At 37.5% G+C, this 15765-nt stretch overlaps 1 protein-coding gene across 10 annotated transcripts in view; it reads right to left on the reverse strand.

Annotated features, from left to right (window-relative positions):
- Positions 1–15765, reverse strand: part of RABGAP1L (RAB GTPase activating protein 1 like) — a 263849-nt gene that overhangs the window by 90348 nt on the left and 157736 nt on the right. For all 10 annotated transcript variants that reach the window (XM_074877053.1, XM_074877048.1, XM_074877049.1 and 7 more), the window contains one exon: positions 4881–4922. In XM_074877053.1, the coding sequence (XP_074733154.1) occupies positions 4881–4922 (42 nt within the window). The remainder of the gene's footprint in view (positions 1–4880; positions 4923–15765) is intronic.

Below are 15765 nucleotides of genomic sequence, written 5' to 3' on the forward strand. Positions count from 1 at the left end.
AGGTCAGATGTCTATCCAAAGAAGGTAATGTCTTGAAAGTGAAAAAAGAAAACCTCTAATACGCTATATGTTCATTAAGAAGTGAAATGTAAATACACACAGAAGTACAGAATAATTTTATTCCAAATTTGTGCTCTTACACAAATCCACATCTAAGGTGGTGAAAAAGTATTCGTGAAACCCTCTGGTTAGTCACAAATACTATTTCATACAAACATAAAAGAACAATACAATCCTCATAGTTATCAGATAAAGTAGTTTTTTTAGAAATAAGGAAATACAACATTAATAAAGAAAACATAGTGTGACCTCTCTTAAAGATCCTGTCATTCACCTCTAAAAAGAGTAATACAGAATTGAGGAGATGCAGAAGAGAAGTACTAAGATGCTCTAGAGTTCAAGAACACTAATATTGGTTTATTTAGTAAACAATATGGATGGTATCTATAAATACTTCAAGGTGATAAACACTGAGTGAGTGTCACTGGAAGGGGACTATTTAAGATAAAGAACAATGCTGATGTAAAAGTAGATGAGGGTAAAATGATCAGCCATAAATTTAAACCGGAATAAGGGAAATGGCCTTCCACCAGCAATATTGCTGCTGTTACTAGTTTATGAAATGGATGCCACGTCACATAATGGCATAATTTAGCAGGGAAGCATTTCTTTGGCCCAGGAGGTCCTTTTCAATCCAGATACAGAATGATGTAAAGGTAACAAATAATATCCAAAGTAATTTTGACTTTTTTTTTTTTTTTAATCTAGGGAGCCTCTGTATCAATTACCTGAATTAATAGCATCATCTTGCTGTCCCTGTCACTGTAACTAGTATGCTTCTCCCTAATCAGTTGGGCACAGACTGACAGAAACAGCATTGAGACTGAAAGGTGGCAACAGAAATATCCAAGAAATACAACTGCCTTGTTTGTGTAATATACAGTTATCAGTTGATAACATGCAGTGAGAAGGAATGTAAGAATTCATAAGCACTGTTAGAAATGCTGCTCACATTTGCCTGAGTTCAAGGAACGATATATAAAAGTACTGGTTTTAAGATAATATATGTGCTGAAGTGAATCTCTGTAAGATAATAATGCACTGGCTGGGAAACACAAGCAGTAACCAACACATTATTGCTTCTCACTATTTTCTACTCATTTCAATTTGAAAATGATACACCTTCCTAATCAAAACTATGGCTTTCCTCTGGCATTAAACAACATGTTTTTAACAGTCACCCAGCTGAAAGCTCAACAACCTAAGCTGACCTTAAGTGTTGTTACCAATCACACTCCATGAGTAGAAGAACGCTCAAAAAGAAAGTCTGGACATGGACCTATTTTAAAACCCTGTGGTTCATTCTTGCATTTTCAGTTAAAGTGTTTTCTTCTCTGCCTTTTCAGTAGTTAGCAACTACAACAGTAGTTAATCTAGAGCCTGACTTCTCCACAATCATGTATTTTGATACTTGCCTCAGTTTGCAAATTACAAAATAAAACATGCATTTAGCTGTTTTTGCTAAGGTAGCAAGATCAGCAACAAAAGATTAAGGAAATAACTACTGAAATATTAAAATATGAAAGAAAGCTTATTATTGCCATTGCTGTGAAAATTTTATGTTTACGTTGTCATTTCCAACAAACTAGTTGATGAAAAAAGGGATTGGAAAGTATGCTGGCACTGGAATGGTACATTTTGCTCTGTCATTCTCAATTAATAGTCTTAATTGGGATTTTAAAAATTAAAGTATCAATGTTGTTTGTTGAGTTGTCCTAAAGCACAGTTTTCTACGCTGCCTGTTTCAACACTGGTGTTCTTCTCACATCCCAGTGGTTCATTATATTTTCTGCTGCTCAGAAAATGAAAGGTGAGGGGCTTGATTTTCTGACAGCTCAGCTTACTGAATGTTAATTCAGGTGCAGTCTCCACATGACGTAACTGAATGATTAATGTCAAACTGTAAAATACTGCCACCAGCTGGAGAGGTGACAGATGAGCATGCTGTGAAGTACACGAAAAGCAGTGACATGGATTAGAAAGCATAACATTTGGATGTTACAGAAAAAAAAGACTGTGCCTTTCCTTTGATAAGAAATCAGATTAATGCCCTATTACAAATTATGGCCTCCATAGTTAAAGAGCTTTAAGTCTCTAGCTGTTCACTGCTACAGTCAGAATGTGGGAGAAGGAAAGGGAAAGGATTCCCCTCGTGTCTTAAATACATGCTTATTTTCCAAAGATTACTGCATCAAGATGTCTCGGGTAATTGGTCACAGAAGTAGTACTGTCATTTCAAAACTAACAAGCATTCATTTTGAATACCAGCAGCTGGTTGTAACAGTGAGAAACTGCATTGAGTAAATGGGAGTTCAAGATAAAAGCTTCTATTCTGTTGGTATTTAACAAGGGACTGTGAAGCACACGCTTCGCAAGGAAGTGAGGAAAAGGGCATTTGTACAGTAAAGACTGATATTCCACAGATGAAGGATTCTCTAGTCCAAATTAAAAATAATCCAAACGAATAATCACTCTGTTTTAACAAAGAACAAATCCTTAGGAGTTGTTTTCATTCGTTTCAGAATCAAGAGAGAAACAAAACCTTAGAAACACACAGGTTTTAAAGTGGTTGCTCTGCAGCATGCACATTCAGTTTCTGTAACTTAAAAAGACCAGTATGCTAAACCACTTTGTTTCTAATGATTAGGAGAGATTATGAACACATTTGAATAGGAAAAAAATTACTTCAGGTCTCAGACTACAAAATTATTTTCTTCCCTAACAGAACAGCAATTCCTGCTGAAAGCAAATCATATGTTAATTCAATTGTATATAATCACCAGCTCCATCTTGGTACCACTACGGAACTGTGCTCTTATTTGAGGGTTTCTGACTTAGGATCTTGTCTTACTCACCTGTATTTTCTTTGTATTTGTTTTTGGCTGCAATATGGAAATACTTCCTTAGGACAACACCTCCCTTATTTAGAGCCTATTACTGCCAGAGCAGCAGACCCAGCATACTGCATATATATATAAGAAGAACTGCTATTAGCAGAATTAAAACCAACTCTTAAAACTCTTAAACTTAGAAAACAGTTTTAATAAGACTCACAAAATACTTTATTGAATTTTCCTCTTTTGGAACAGCCAAAGAGAAATGTTCAACTAGGTAAGCAGCATGTTGTGGAATATATATAAAATGAAAAGACTGATCACTTTCTCTGTTAAAAGAATTCAGCTAATCATTCAACACAAAAAAATTCCTTTGCAGTGTGACATCCATGAGTTAAGGATTTTAGTCCTTTCCAACATTATCAGATTTTCTAAACAGTTGTTCTGCTGCTAACCTCAGTTCAACCATTCCCACTAGCAGCAGCAGGAAACATAAGGAAAACAGACCTGTGGGTGTGGTCTCAAAGCCATCCTTCATAACCAAATTGAACAAAGTTCTCCTTCCCTCAACACCTTGCCAGCCATTTTCAGCTCAGTGCAAGTAGTCCTCCTTTTCTTTCCTCTTCTTCAGTTTTAAGATTCATAAGCTGGTATATATCTACCCCTTTCCAGAACCTGTTCTTACTACTATGGCAGCATACCTGTTCGGTGCTTGCTGTCACTTCTTTACTATCCATCATGCCATAGCCTACTAGATTTTCCTTTATTTAAAAAAAAAAAAAAATTAACAAGCCCCCATAGTTGCAAATAAAACATGAAACAGGAAGAAAAGAGCACACACTTCCCTCCCCCATTTTTTACAAATTTAGATTTGTGTAGGAGCACTTCCCTGGAAACGTACGTTAAAGAAATTTCCTGTTTATAGGCGACTTCATTTAATACATATACTTCTGTAGAAAGTCACAACACCATTTGACACATTAACTGTGTGAGTGTAAAACACAAGTTATTTTGGACATTTCCTTACCATAATGCTACGTACCATCTCATAGCTACACTGTAGCACTTCACCCAAGCTACCCTACCTCAAGTACATGTGTTTTGAAATTTCCAGTTGCTCTGTTCACAGCAGCAGCATATATATGTACCTGGTGTGGAGCACTTTTGCTGCAGGACTTTGTGCTGCAGAAGTTGAATCTCCGAGATTTACTCTTCACTGAATAACTCACCTAGTAGCTGTTTGCTCTTTCTAGGTAAATGCTATGGAAAACACACTGGAGGACTAGCAACAGCCAAATGATATTAGCCTGTGTCCATGTTAAGGGGTTGTTAGAAGTGACAGGCTGTTCTGCCCTGAGCTTTAGCCTAAATTATTCGATGGGAATATAATTTGATTTCAAAGGTGTCATTTCAAATTCCACACCACGTGCCTGGGTTTGAACTAGTGCCAACTTGTGAAAGTCGGTGTAAGTTAAGTTTGAGCAATCCCACTGGCATCAAAAGGGCCAGTGCTTTACCTACAGGTTTATTTGTTTGTTTGTTTAGGTAAATTCTGTGTCCAAGGCAAAGACAGACATTCCCCATAAAAAGACTTCCACTCCTCTCTTGACATTACAAATACATTTGATACCAAATAATATTCAATCACATTTCTTAAATATTTATATGAAAGAACCCAGCCACAAAATAAATACACTGAGAAATGAATCAGAATTGTTTTCTTAATAGTAATTACACAAGACATTTAAATCCTTAGACTGCACTCCTTGTTCCAGGAACGTTATGACAATTACGTTTAATAAAAACAGATCTACCATAAGTACAATTCTGAAGACGTCTCTACTCAAACGGATGACATTTCTCCTCCGTTCCCTCCTCCAGAAGTCCCACTATTATTGTTCCCTTAGAAATGATATCTTAAGCTAAGAAAATATTCCATACAGTTTAATAAAATAATAAAAAAAACCCTTCTGATCAATGGCTTACCTTTAAGAGAGCCAAGGCTACATGGAAGATTATGTTCATACCCTGAAAATAAGAAGAAAAAGACTTCAGTCATTCCCAGCATACAAATCTCTCTTCCCTTTTACTTAGCATTATGTAGCATCATAACTAGATGCTGCAAACCTCTAGGGAATGCTTCCCTTTTCCCTGCTACACTTCAAAGTTCATCATTAAAGCCCCAAGGCAGTTTCCACACTCCCGGCTGGCGAAGATGACAGCTCTTCAGAGCTTTTGGAATCTCACTGTTCAATTCATCAGGTGCTATGGATGTGACAGGATACCCCTCCATCGTTTCAGTACCTGCCAATGCTGGTTTTCATGAACAGTGCAGAATATTGTAACAAGCAGGGCATCAAGAAAATGTAACAAATATTCTAGTTGATTGGATTTTTGCCAAGTAACTGAGCTTAGCTATGATTAATCATGTACAATCTTTCATGCTCAATGTAAAAAAAGCCCAACATAAACCAAAAAAGACCCCCATAAGTACACAGTACACCTTTTTTGCTGCTATTAGCCAAAAGCCAAAACTATTTCAAAGGTAAGCAAACTGATGTCTCTATCAAATAGTCGCTTTCTGGTTTGTGAAAGCTGGAAATAAAAGTGTACAGAAATCTATTCAGTGAAAAATACAATGACGATGTCCAATTATTTAAAAATCAAAGAAAGTAAAAATCAGTCCACTGACTGACTACAGAGGGGTGAAAAAGGCTACATTTCCACTTACGTTGTATACAAAAATAAGAAAAATGGCCCTCTGCTTTTGTTCAGCATCTTTGTTTTGACAACCAAGAGCTTGAGATTTTCCCCGGGGGAAGGGGAGCACATACCCTGAATGAGGCTCCTAACAGAAACTATGCTTGGGGTCCTGCTTGGAAAACTAGCCAGGGGCAGCTCAGGCCAGGCGACGCAAGACAACAGCCCTGTTAACAGTGCACACATCGCCTCAGCTGATGGAAAAGACTCTCCTGTCTGTAGCCTACCTATCTTGATTTAAGATTATAAATAGCTTTGTGTTCATCCAAATATGAAAAATACCATATGCAATTCTCATTTGCTGGACTATGTACTTTGTGTTCAGCCTGTTTTCCTATTATATTTTACAAATCTTCTTGCCTGCTTGTTCAGCGGCATGATAAATCTTTTCTTATAATCTCTTTCAGAGATGATATCTAAAAACATCTCAACAGATTTGTACACAAGAAATGCTGTCACTGCAATACATATCCTTGTGGAATAACAACAGGACTTTTTATAAGGGAACTTCTCCAAGGAATACCTGCTTTTGCAACTGAATATTTTTCCAAGCCTCTTCCTGAAAGCCTGAGACCTTATTTCTATGAAAACCAGCTTTTATAAAAATCTGCAGAGACTTTTCAGAGGCATTCCTGGGAAGAAATTTTTTTTTTTACATGGTGCCTATACTTACATAGTATGGTGCCTTGAAGGGATTTTACCATTAACGACTCTTGGAAATGCTATGACATTAGACATAACGAATACTGCAACATGCAAGGAATTAATTTGCAATTTGATGCATAATCGTTATAACAACAAACTGACTTTTTCCACTAGAGGTCACAATTGTAGCAGGACTGAACCTTGCTTCATTAATAGGAAACTTCTTGCACATAGAATAACAAATACTTTAAATACAACGGAAGTTATTTTGGGTTTTATACTTTAATTTAATAGAAAAAATGTCTGGCTGTGAATTTCAGTTATGACACTGATAATACTAGAGCACCAGCAGCAGTAAATTAAGTTCATAGTACTCTCAGTTTTATTCCAAATATCAATCTGAAGTCAACAATTCATTCCACACTGTCATGACATTATCAACTTTTATTTCCTAACAGAGAGGATTTGGTATGAACATGCAAGCTATAAATGAGAGTCATAACTACAAGCCATTCCAAACATTTTATTTTCTTTTCAATTAACTGGTTGATCTGATTTTGTTATTTTTGACTAGGGCTGTTACGTGCAATTGTGGGATTATTGAGCAATTAAGTGTCCTGTGTATTTTCTGACACTACCAAAAAACCCTAAAAAGAAAACCAAATCAGTTTTCCTTTATCTTCTAAATAATTTTTTTTGACCTGCCTGAAACTCACATTGCTCCTGAATTCAAACTAATCAAACTCTCTCCTGGTACTCCTCTTATATGATCACTCTTCACATGGAGAGCAAACGCCTCAGAAAGAGGTTTCCTCCTGCCTTGAGGATCCCCGGCTCTTTTACTAGTAGCCTCACTGGGCAGGGGGCAGCTCACAGACTCCCTCATGTTACTTGAGATAACCTGCTCAATGCACAAGCACTCTAAAATCAGAACACCAAAAGGACTTAAAACCTTCATATACAGCTGTCCTGAGCAGCACTCCACTACTCCTGGCAACAGAAAACATGCGCATCTTCATCTTTCCTCAAAGGGAGAGGTAACTCCCAAACCAAGGCAATATTCAGACCTGAGGCATCAACTGCTGCAGTTTCATTGTGACCAGCTTGGACTTGCTGGACCTTAAGGAATGTAATAGACCCTGTGACAGCTCAGTGAATTGGAGGTGGCATCTAGCAATCTACAGCAAGGCTTCTGCTCACGTTTGGATGTACAGCAAGATGCTTTAGATTTCAAATGTGGAGCCTTACCCACCCCTTCTAACAACACATTTTATAACCACTGATCTACATACTTGAGTTATTTTTTCCTAATGCATGCAAGACATTCTGACATAGCCAAGTTTAATGATTATGATTATGAAAAAGAAGGCTCAGCTCATTTTTCCACTATCTCTTATTTAAAATCCTACTTCATTTACCACACACTGATTTATAAGATTCAGCTTAAACTTCTCCATCTATTTTAGAAGAAGGACCAAAAATACCAATATGCACCAGACATATAAATCATTGCTAGCAATATCCCTCCAGCAATTTTATAATGGAAACATGAAAGTACATACAAATCATCCACGGGGGGAAAGAGAAGGGAGCCCATATTAAATAAGCTTTGGATAATTACTTTTTAAAACCAAAGGTCGTATGTTTAACTAGGCATTTGGAAATAAATGCTTTAATATCATGCAGATCATGTCTTAATATTTAAAAAATTTGCAAATGTTTAAGTTGTTCATAATTACCTGAACACTTGTGGTTTTTAATACAATGGTCAAAACTAAAATTATACACTATTACTAAACACGAACTGTTATAAGAGCACAGGAATGGTTAGAGGCTTATCATCATGTCATAAAGCTTCTCAATTATGCGGCCACTCTCTTGTTTTTCAACCTGAGAGGCTTTGCTGCTAGTGAGTAATGAACGAGGAGTGTGCAGCCTGCACAGCTCCCAGACATTAAGCCCACAGGCAAGGATCCCAGAAATGAGGCATGTGGATATCCTCCTCCAGGGAGCTTTTAACTAGCCTTTTGCAGAAGGCCAGCAGTTTCTATGACAGCCTGGCTTATCTGACTAGTTAGGCATCTGCACACTATCTTCTTTTTTCCAACAGGTGTTATTTGAGAACCCTCTTAAGCTTGAGCAGAGGCATAGAGCATTTTAACAGATTTCATTAAGCTCGAGAGTTTTGGAGAAGGAACAAATCCATCTCAAAGCAGACAACTCTTGACTATTCTGCAGTCAAGATGGTGAAATAAGTATCAGGAAAGGGAAAATTTTAAAGTTTGTGCTATCGTACAGCCTCCTTATGGCTCCTGCTGACTGCCACACTAACCATCTCCGCTTTACAAAGACTTCCATGGGACAGCTCTTACTCAAGGAGAAAGAGAATAGCTTTGCAGAAAAACCCTTCATACTTACTGGTATGACAGTGCTGGGACGAACACTCACCATCTAGTATGTCACCATTTAACTCATTAAGAATCCCTTCAAAGAAGCATCCGCTTATTTGAATTATATGTCAAAAGACCATAATTTCTGACAGATTGTAGGTAACATTCCCATGGGCAAAACAGTGAAACTCTATCTCGTAAGACTATAAAAATGAAAGACTTCAACTGGAAATGGTACATGTGCACTGAAATTAAAGCTGGCTTAAAATAAGTGGAAATCTTATTATGTTAACCTCCTTCTAGTGAGAGAGTTTCACGGTCCCTTAAACCCATCTGAAGCCAAGATTCCTTCTGCAGATAGAAGAACTATTGATGAGTTCTCACTTTGAGTCCCTCGGCACTTAGAAACAGGATGACTTTTGAAAAGGCCTGAAAAGAACATTGGGAGCAGAGAACAATCAGAATGGTAGAGATCTGATTTTGTAGGATCCAGTTTGTATTCAGTGAGACCTCTGTGACAGAAAGGATGCTCATGGCTCCCCTTAGAGGGAGGAGGCATATCTATCCATTTGACCCAGAGACCAGAAAAAAGGGAGTTAAGGGGGCAAACTAAGACTTACTACTGGCAAAGCTCAACAGCATAGCGTGGAGTTGGCAGAAGAGTTAGGCCAAACAATTTCATCATGTAGTATCCGGACAACATTTGCATAGGGGACAACTTCAGAATTTATCTCCTGTTTTAAAGCTTTTCTCTAATGACGGAAGCCTTGGGAGAAGTTAGGCTATATTAAATACCAGCATCTCTCCCTCTCCAACCCAGACCACCTGACAGACCTTCCTCTGGTTACAGGGCAATGCCCTCTATATCGTTTTCACAAATAAAAGGAAGTCAATCTCTCAAAAAATACATGGAAAATTCATTTAGTATTAGTGTCCTAATCTGTGGCTTTGCTGCTAGATATGCATGACATGTAGGAGGAACCAGTGAAGATACTGAGACAATACTCTATAAAGTTCAGCCCCATGTAATGAAGATATACGTGAAAGCCAACTGAGCACCTCCTTAAGGTCTGAGAAGTCTCAAGCATCACATGACATGCCATCAGGAGAACCAGTTAACCTATTCCAGCTTTCTAATAACTGAATTTTCCTTTTTTAAAAGAGAGATTAGCTATTCAACTGAAGTTAATTTGACATTGTTTCATAATTCAAAAGTGTGTCATAATTATGTGTTCAGTTGCACACTCTTTCAAAGGAGCTACAGAGGGTAATTGGGGTTACAAACTCTAAAGCAGAATTAAAATTCTATTTATGTTTTGGATTGCTTCCAGTAAAATATTTGTTTGGCAACTCTAATATGTTGAGAGCACACAATAAACTTTAGGAACGTCACAGATGTATTTATTTTCCTGACAACATAAATATATGGTCTGAAGCTCAAATTTCTCTTTGTAAGTAACACAGACTTGGAACACACTCTGCAGGGATATGCATGTTAATTAATGTCTTTTAGTCGGATATAGGTTCTATAGCTTGTACATTCTAGTTCAATGACAAGACAACTAAGGAAGAGAAAGGTTAACCCTCATTCAAATAAGGCACAACATAAAATAGCAAGCTTTGTATACAGCTTTCTTACCAAACACTTAAATTAGTAAAAGTAGAAAAAAGGAATTGCACGGAGATCTTACTGCTAATGAAGTACGGTCAGCCTCTCAGACTGGGCTTCCCCCAGTGACTCCATATACATTGCCTACTACAATAGCTCACAATAGGAAATGCTATAACACAAGAAAGAAGAAAATACAGAAATCTCCATCCTGATACTATAATGCTGTGAATAATATACAGACCCAATTAAAACCAGTTGACTGAATTATTAAATAAGCAGGTACCAGGGAGATGGTAAAAATGGCACCATGGGATTGAGTATTTATTGTGCCACTTTTCTGTATTTTGCAGCATGAAAGGCACACGATAAATACTACCAGGCAACCATGAACCTGTATTAGTATGATTTTGCACAAAATTTTGTTTGGGTGGTTGCTTTTAACAGAAATGAATGGGATTTGGGAGTGCTAGTGAATATTTACACGTTTTGGGTGATTTTCATGTAATCTGCTGCTGAGATGTTGCTATGGCTGAATGAAGGTAAAGAGTGCTATGAAATTAGTACTTCTTTCACTCCAGCTTCTGTGACAGTTTTCAAAGAATAAAAATTACATCCAGAGAATTTTAAGTCATTTCCACATATCAAATTGCTCCCTAACACTGGGTATTTCTGCAGTGGCATGTTCCTAATTCACAGGCAGCTGGTTATGGGCTGGCAGCATGCTTTCTCCATTTGCTTGACCAAGCCATACACTAACATTACTTTTCTAGTTTTCAGAGGTTTAAATTACCAGAGGTTTTGACATTCCTTTCCGTCTTCCCACCCTGATTAATATGGGGACAGAGAAAGGGACCCGTTTCCACACTAGGCATCAAGGGCCTTATCACATACATATAACCAGGACAGAAAACGAGCCCTCGTATCTCTGTAGAGAAGACAAATCCTCCAGCTCTCATATGGAAACAGGGAATGGCTGTCAGACATGCTCAGAGGAGCAGGAATCATCCAGACACCAATTTTCTTGAGAGGAGCCAAGATGAGGGGTTCAAAACATCTCGACAGAGAGCCGTGCCTCCTTCCCCCTCTACATTTGGTCACATAACACAAAGAAAAATGCATGCCCGTGTTAAACCAATGTCCTGCTTCCCTGCACTCCGTCTCATCTCCTTCCCGGTGTTCATCTTCTCTCTTTCTCTGCCACCACACAGTCCTGGCCCTTGCCCCTCTACACCTTGACATTCACTTTCCCTTTCCAACAGTCACTCAAATGCAAAGTTCACGTTTTTATTTTACGTACTTAGAAAATTCAGTACGGCCTCAGATTCTAAGCACGAAGTAATGGGAAGTGTTTTGGCACAGGCAGACTGCACTACCCTCTTCTTTAAAAACAGTCCCCAAATTAGCCGAGCTTCCGGGATTTGTTCACGGAATATCACTCTCCCATTTGTGATACTTTCCCTCAGTTATTTCTGAAGCATTTTTGAGGACTGCCAAGACTGCTTAGAATATGCTGCTATTCAAATACAGCAGATGGCACTGGTGTTAAGTAAGCATTATGGAAATTTACTGTATTCCTAGAAAAATCAACCAAGTGAACATCAACTAGTAAGTGGCTAAAATATTTCAGCAGCAATGGGGAAAGTAATTCAGAGACATACTGTGACATGGCATTAGGTGTCTCTTCCCTCTGAGGCACAAACTAGGCCGTTCAAATAGGTCCCTCATCTTTGGTAACTTTTCACCTGTATCTTAGAACAGTTTCTGAAACAGAAGCATCCTCAACATTTTAGGACCACAACATTTATAAACATCACCAAAAAGGTGTTGATGAATCTTCTGTTTACATAAGTTATCTTGAATTGCAGATTGTTGTGCGACTGGTTCTTTTTTTGCTCATGCTGAGCATTTATCACCAGCCTTGTTATTTTGGGGATAAACAAGCTGCAGCTATGAATGGAAGATACATAAATTATGGATGCTCGCAGGAACAGCTGGACAACATAGTGTAAAGGGTTATGTTAAACCCTGTGACTCTCCAAGAACCTCTCACATGTACTCTATTAAAATACTCTTCTCCTCAGTCCAAGCTTGAATTATTATAAATTCTGTGTAGCTTTAGAAGTGAATAGAACATTTTGTGTTCCCCTGTCCCTGTGGCAATACAGGACACAGTATTGCATACCTCCAATATTTCTGTTGTTGATTCAAATTTTATATCCAAACACCTAATACTTCTTATGACCTTCCTTTTGAAAAGAACTTTAAATTCTTTATCATTATGGTCTGAACGTTTTGAACACACACATACAAAAGGTTTAAAAAGTTCCTCATGCATGAAACACACTTTTTTCTTTCTTTTTACTTTAATTTCTGTGCTAGTACTGATAAACCCTCACAGTGGAATACAGCTGTAGTTATCTGATAGATTACGCTAAAATTACTTTTAGCATGGATTTAAATGACTCATCTAAATACATAAAAGCAAAACATTCAGGGCCAGAAAACCTGAGCTAACTCCACTGCAGACCTCAAGTTTTTGCAACAGAAGATTATAATGGTTGACATGTCAACAGATGCTTGAATGTAGCAAACCAGCATTACCATTGGACATGTACGTTCAAATTCTAGTCTTCGTCTGGAGTCTGAGAGACAACCTATTCTCTTTCTTCTTAAATTAATTAAAAGCTAGTTATACCAGTCTCAGAAAGAAATCCTTTCCAATCTCCTCACATGAAACGGTAGTGGCTGATAAAGACTTCAGAAGGGAGACTTAGCTCTCTAGCAGGCATAAAGAGCAATGGACAGGAGGAAGGACACAGTCTAAATGCCAAAGACTAATCGCCTCTATTCATAAGAAGGAAAACAAACACACACCACCCCCACTTGGAAGCCTCTTCCAACTCACATGTATGACATTGACATTATTTTTGTAAGTAGTACTGAAATAACGCAGGCAGTTTCAGCACAGATCTATACCTACTTACAATTTAAGCCTAGCTTTTAATATGCTGTTACTAAAAGAGATTTTATTTCTAGCAAGCCCAGTCTGCTGTTTTGCAAGATTTATTAAAACATTCATAATGAAGGGTTAACAAATGTAGACAATGTATCAACAACAGGTAATTCCAAAAAGTTCAATTTTTCTTCCCCTATAGATCTACAAAAGATAAACAACTGTACACAATCTTTTATTTAACTCACATTTCATCTGAGCGCAGATTTACAGAGGAAGTGGGCTTGTTCCCGACTCAATTCCTGAGGAAGTTTAATAAATTAAAATGTTAATCTGTTCTTTTTCAACTCTGTTGAAGGCATCACAGAAGTATCTGACAGTGACAGATAAAAAATAGCAGGCTATTATGGTATCTACTACTCAGTTAGTACTAACACGCAGAGATGACTGGTCTTATCGTCTGAGTGATACCATACGGCGTAGTGTTTCCTGGCACATCCATTCTTCAGCAAGACACGCACAAGACAGAAATCAAATCTTAAGCGCCAATAGTTATAATTCTTCTAAGATTTTCATTATTTCTTTATGAAGCAGTGCTCCCAGGAACCACATCTACACAACATGGCGCCACATTTTTACTATCAGTAGGTGCTCGTTTACCGGCAGCAAGTCATTCACATTTTAGAAGATTTCTAAAAACACCCATCAGGCTTCATTACCACAGATAAGTTTCTCGAAACTGATTATAAAAGTCATTTTATACAAAGTTCTAAAAGCAAAAGTTGATAAATAAAGGCCAAGGAATGACAGTATCTAGCTTTTAATTCCCACTTCTTCCACCGGGCTGCTGTGGGGTCCTGTGAAAGGTAGTTTCACTTTGTTATCAGCTATATTAGAAACCTTTAAATTATTTCATAATCAAAATTGATAATCAGTTGCACCCCCTTCTATTCAGTCTTGATCATAGAACAGCAGCTTAGTAGTCAAACTATCAATTTTTGTAATACGACTATGTAATTACTGACACTAAAATATACAAATATCTGTACCAGCCCAGAAAAGGCAGCATGTAGTAGGGTTTTTTATATACTCCTTAAAAGGAGAGAAGAACAGTTCTTAAGTATTTTATATCCCCAAGAACTGCACACAAAAATAGCCAGATCAACTTAAAACAGAGGTTACCAATAGTGTCTCAAAATTCTAAGTTAATAATGGAATGACAGTGTCAGCTCTGAACCTCCTTTAGTTGTGGCAGTAATCTCTATATCATAACGGTTAAAGTATTTTATTTTTTAAGCAGAAAAACATCATGACATTTTTAAAAATGCTTATAAATTGTCTGCCAACTGGTTGTTTTTTTCTAAGTGCCTAATTAAGGTCACTTATTTAGTGCTTTTAAAACACAGACTTTCATTTTAAATTGAACATTTTAAAATGCAAAATGAAGTTAAAAGTCAATTCTTTGATATTCTGTAGCATAACCCAGGTTCGGTTGTTGCACCGGGGACAGCTTTACCTAAGCAACACGTGCTCTACCTAGATGAGTCGCTATTTCTGATCATGACTTTAAATAAATAATTTAAAATTGAACAAAAACAGAGCAGGTTCACAAAGTGTTCAATAACATAATGTCATATTGATAGATAAGACTGACAAGTCCAAATACAACTTTGAATTTCATCAACAATGTTGTTATTCAATGCAAACAGAAATAGCAAAAGGGGAAGAGACAAATGAAGCAGTTGAAACGGGCAGCTAAATGGAACGCTGTAGAAAGATCTTCAGCTGATGTTGACATGTTAAAATTTATCTGTGTAGCCAGACTCAGAAACATGCACTTTGCTGTAATCCCATGAAAACTTTCAACTGGACCAAACAGGTTTCTATTACAGGCAGTCAAGCCACCATGGTACTGTGGAGTACTGCCTGCAAACCCGGGATCTCCTTCAAGCTTTTGTCATAGGAAAGACAAAGAATTCCAAAATACTTTATTTCTAGATGAGGATGGGGGACAGATTCTGTCCCAGAGTTACTGAGGCAATATTCTAAGGCCACTGAAAATTTAAGTAATTTGGGGATTGAATCACATCCTCAACAGCCTGGAGACAATTTGAAAAAAAAAAAAAAAAAGTCCTAGAAGGACAATAGGATAAAAGAATTTGGTTACATAGAGGCCACGGCAAGTCCCAAATTCATATGAATTTAAATAAAATTGTTCTTTCTATCAAGAATGATGAAAAGACCTTGACTGTAATGGCACTCACTTTGATGGGATTTTAAAAATTTCTCCATAAAACTTAATTCCCATCATAAATTTAGCTACTTTTTCATAGGAGATGCTCCTGCCCGGGAGGTCCACTCCCCAGCTTGTGCTACTGTTCCATCGTGCATGCAAGGGAAGGACACGTGTGTCCCTGGCTAGGTGCAAAACCACAGGATTTCCAACAGGTATTTTCCTCTCTGGATTGAGAGTTAAAGAGTATCTATAAAGACCCATTTCACTCTTCCAGC

The sequence above is a fragment of the Strix uralensis genome, chromosome 8 (assembly GCF_047716275.1).
Source record: "Strix uralensis isolate ZFMK-TIS-50842 chromosome 8, bStrUra1, whole genome shotgun sequence".
Lineage (NCBI taxonomy): Eukaryota > Metazoa > Chordata > Aves > Strigiformes > Strigidae > Strix > Strix uralensis.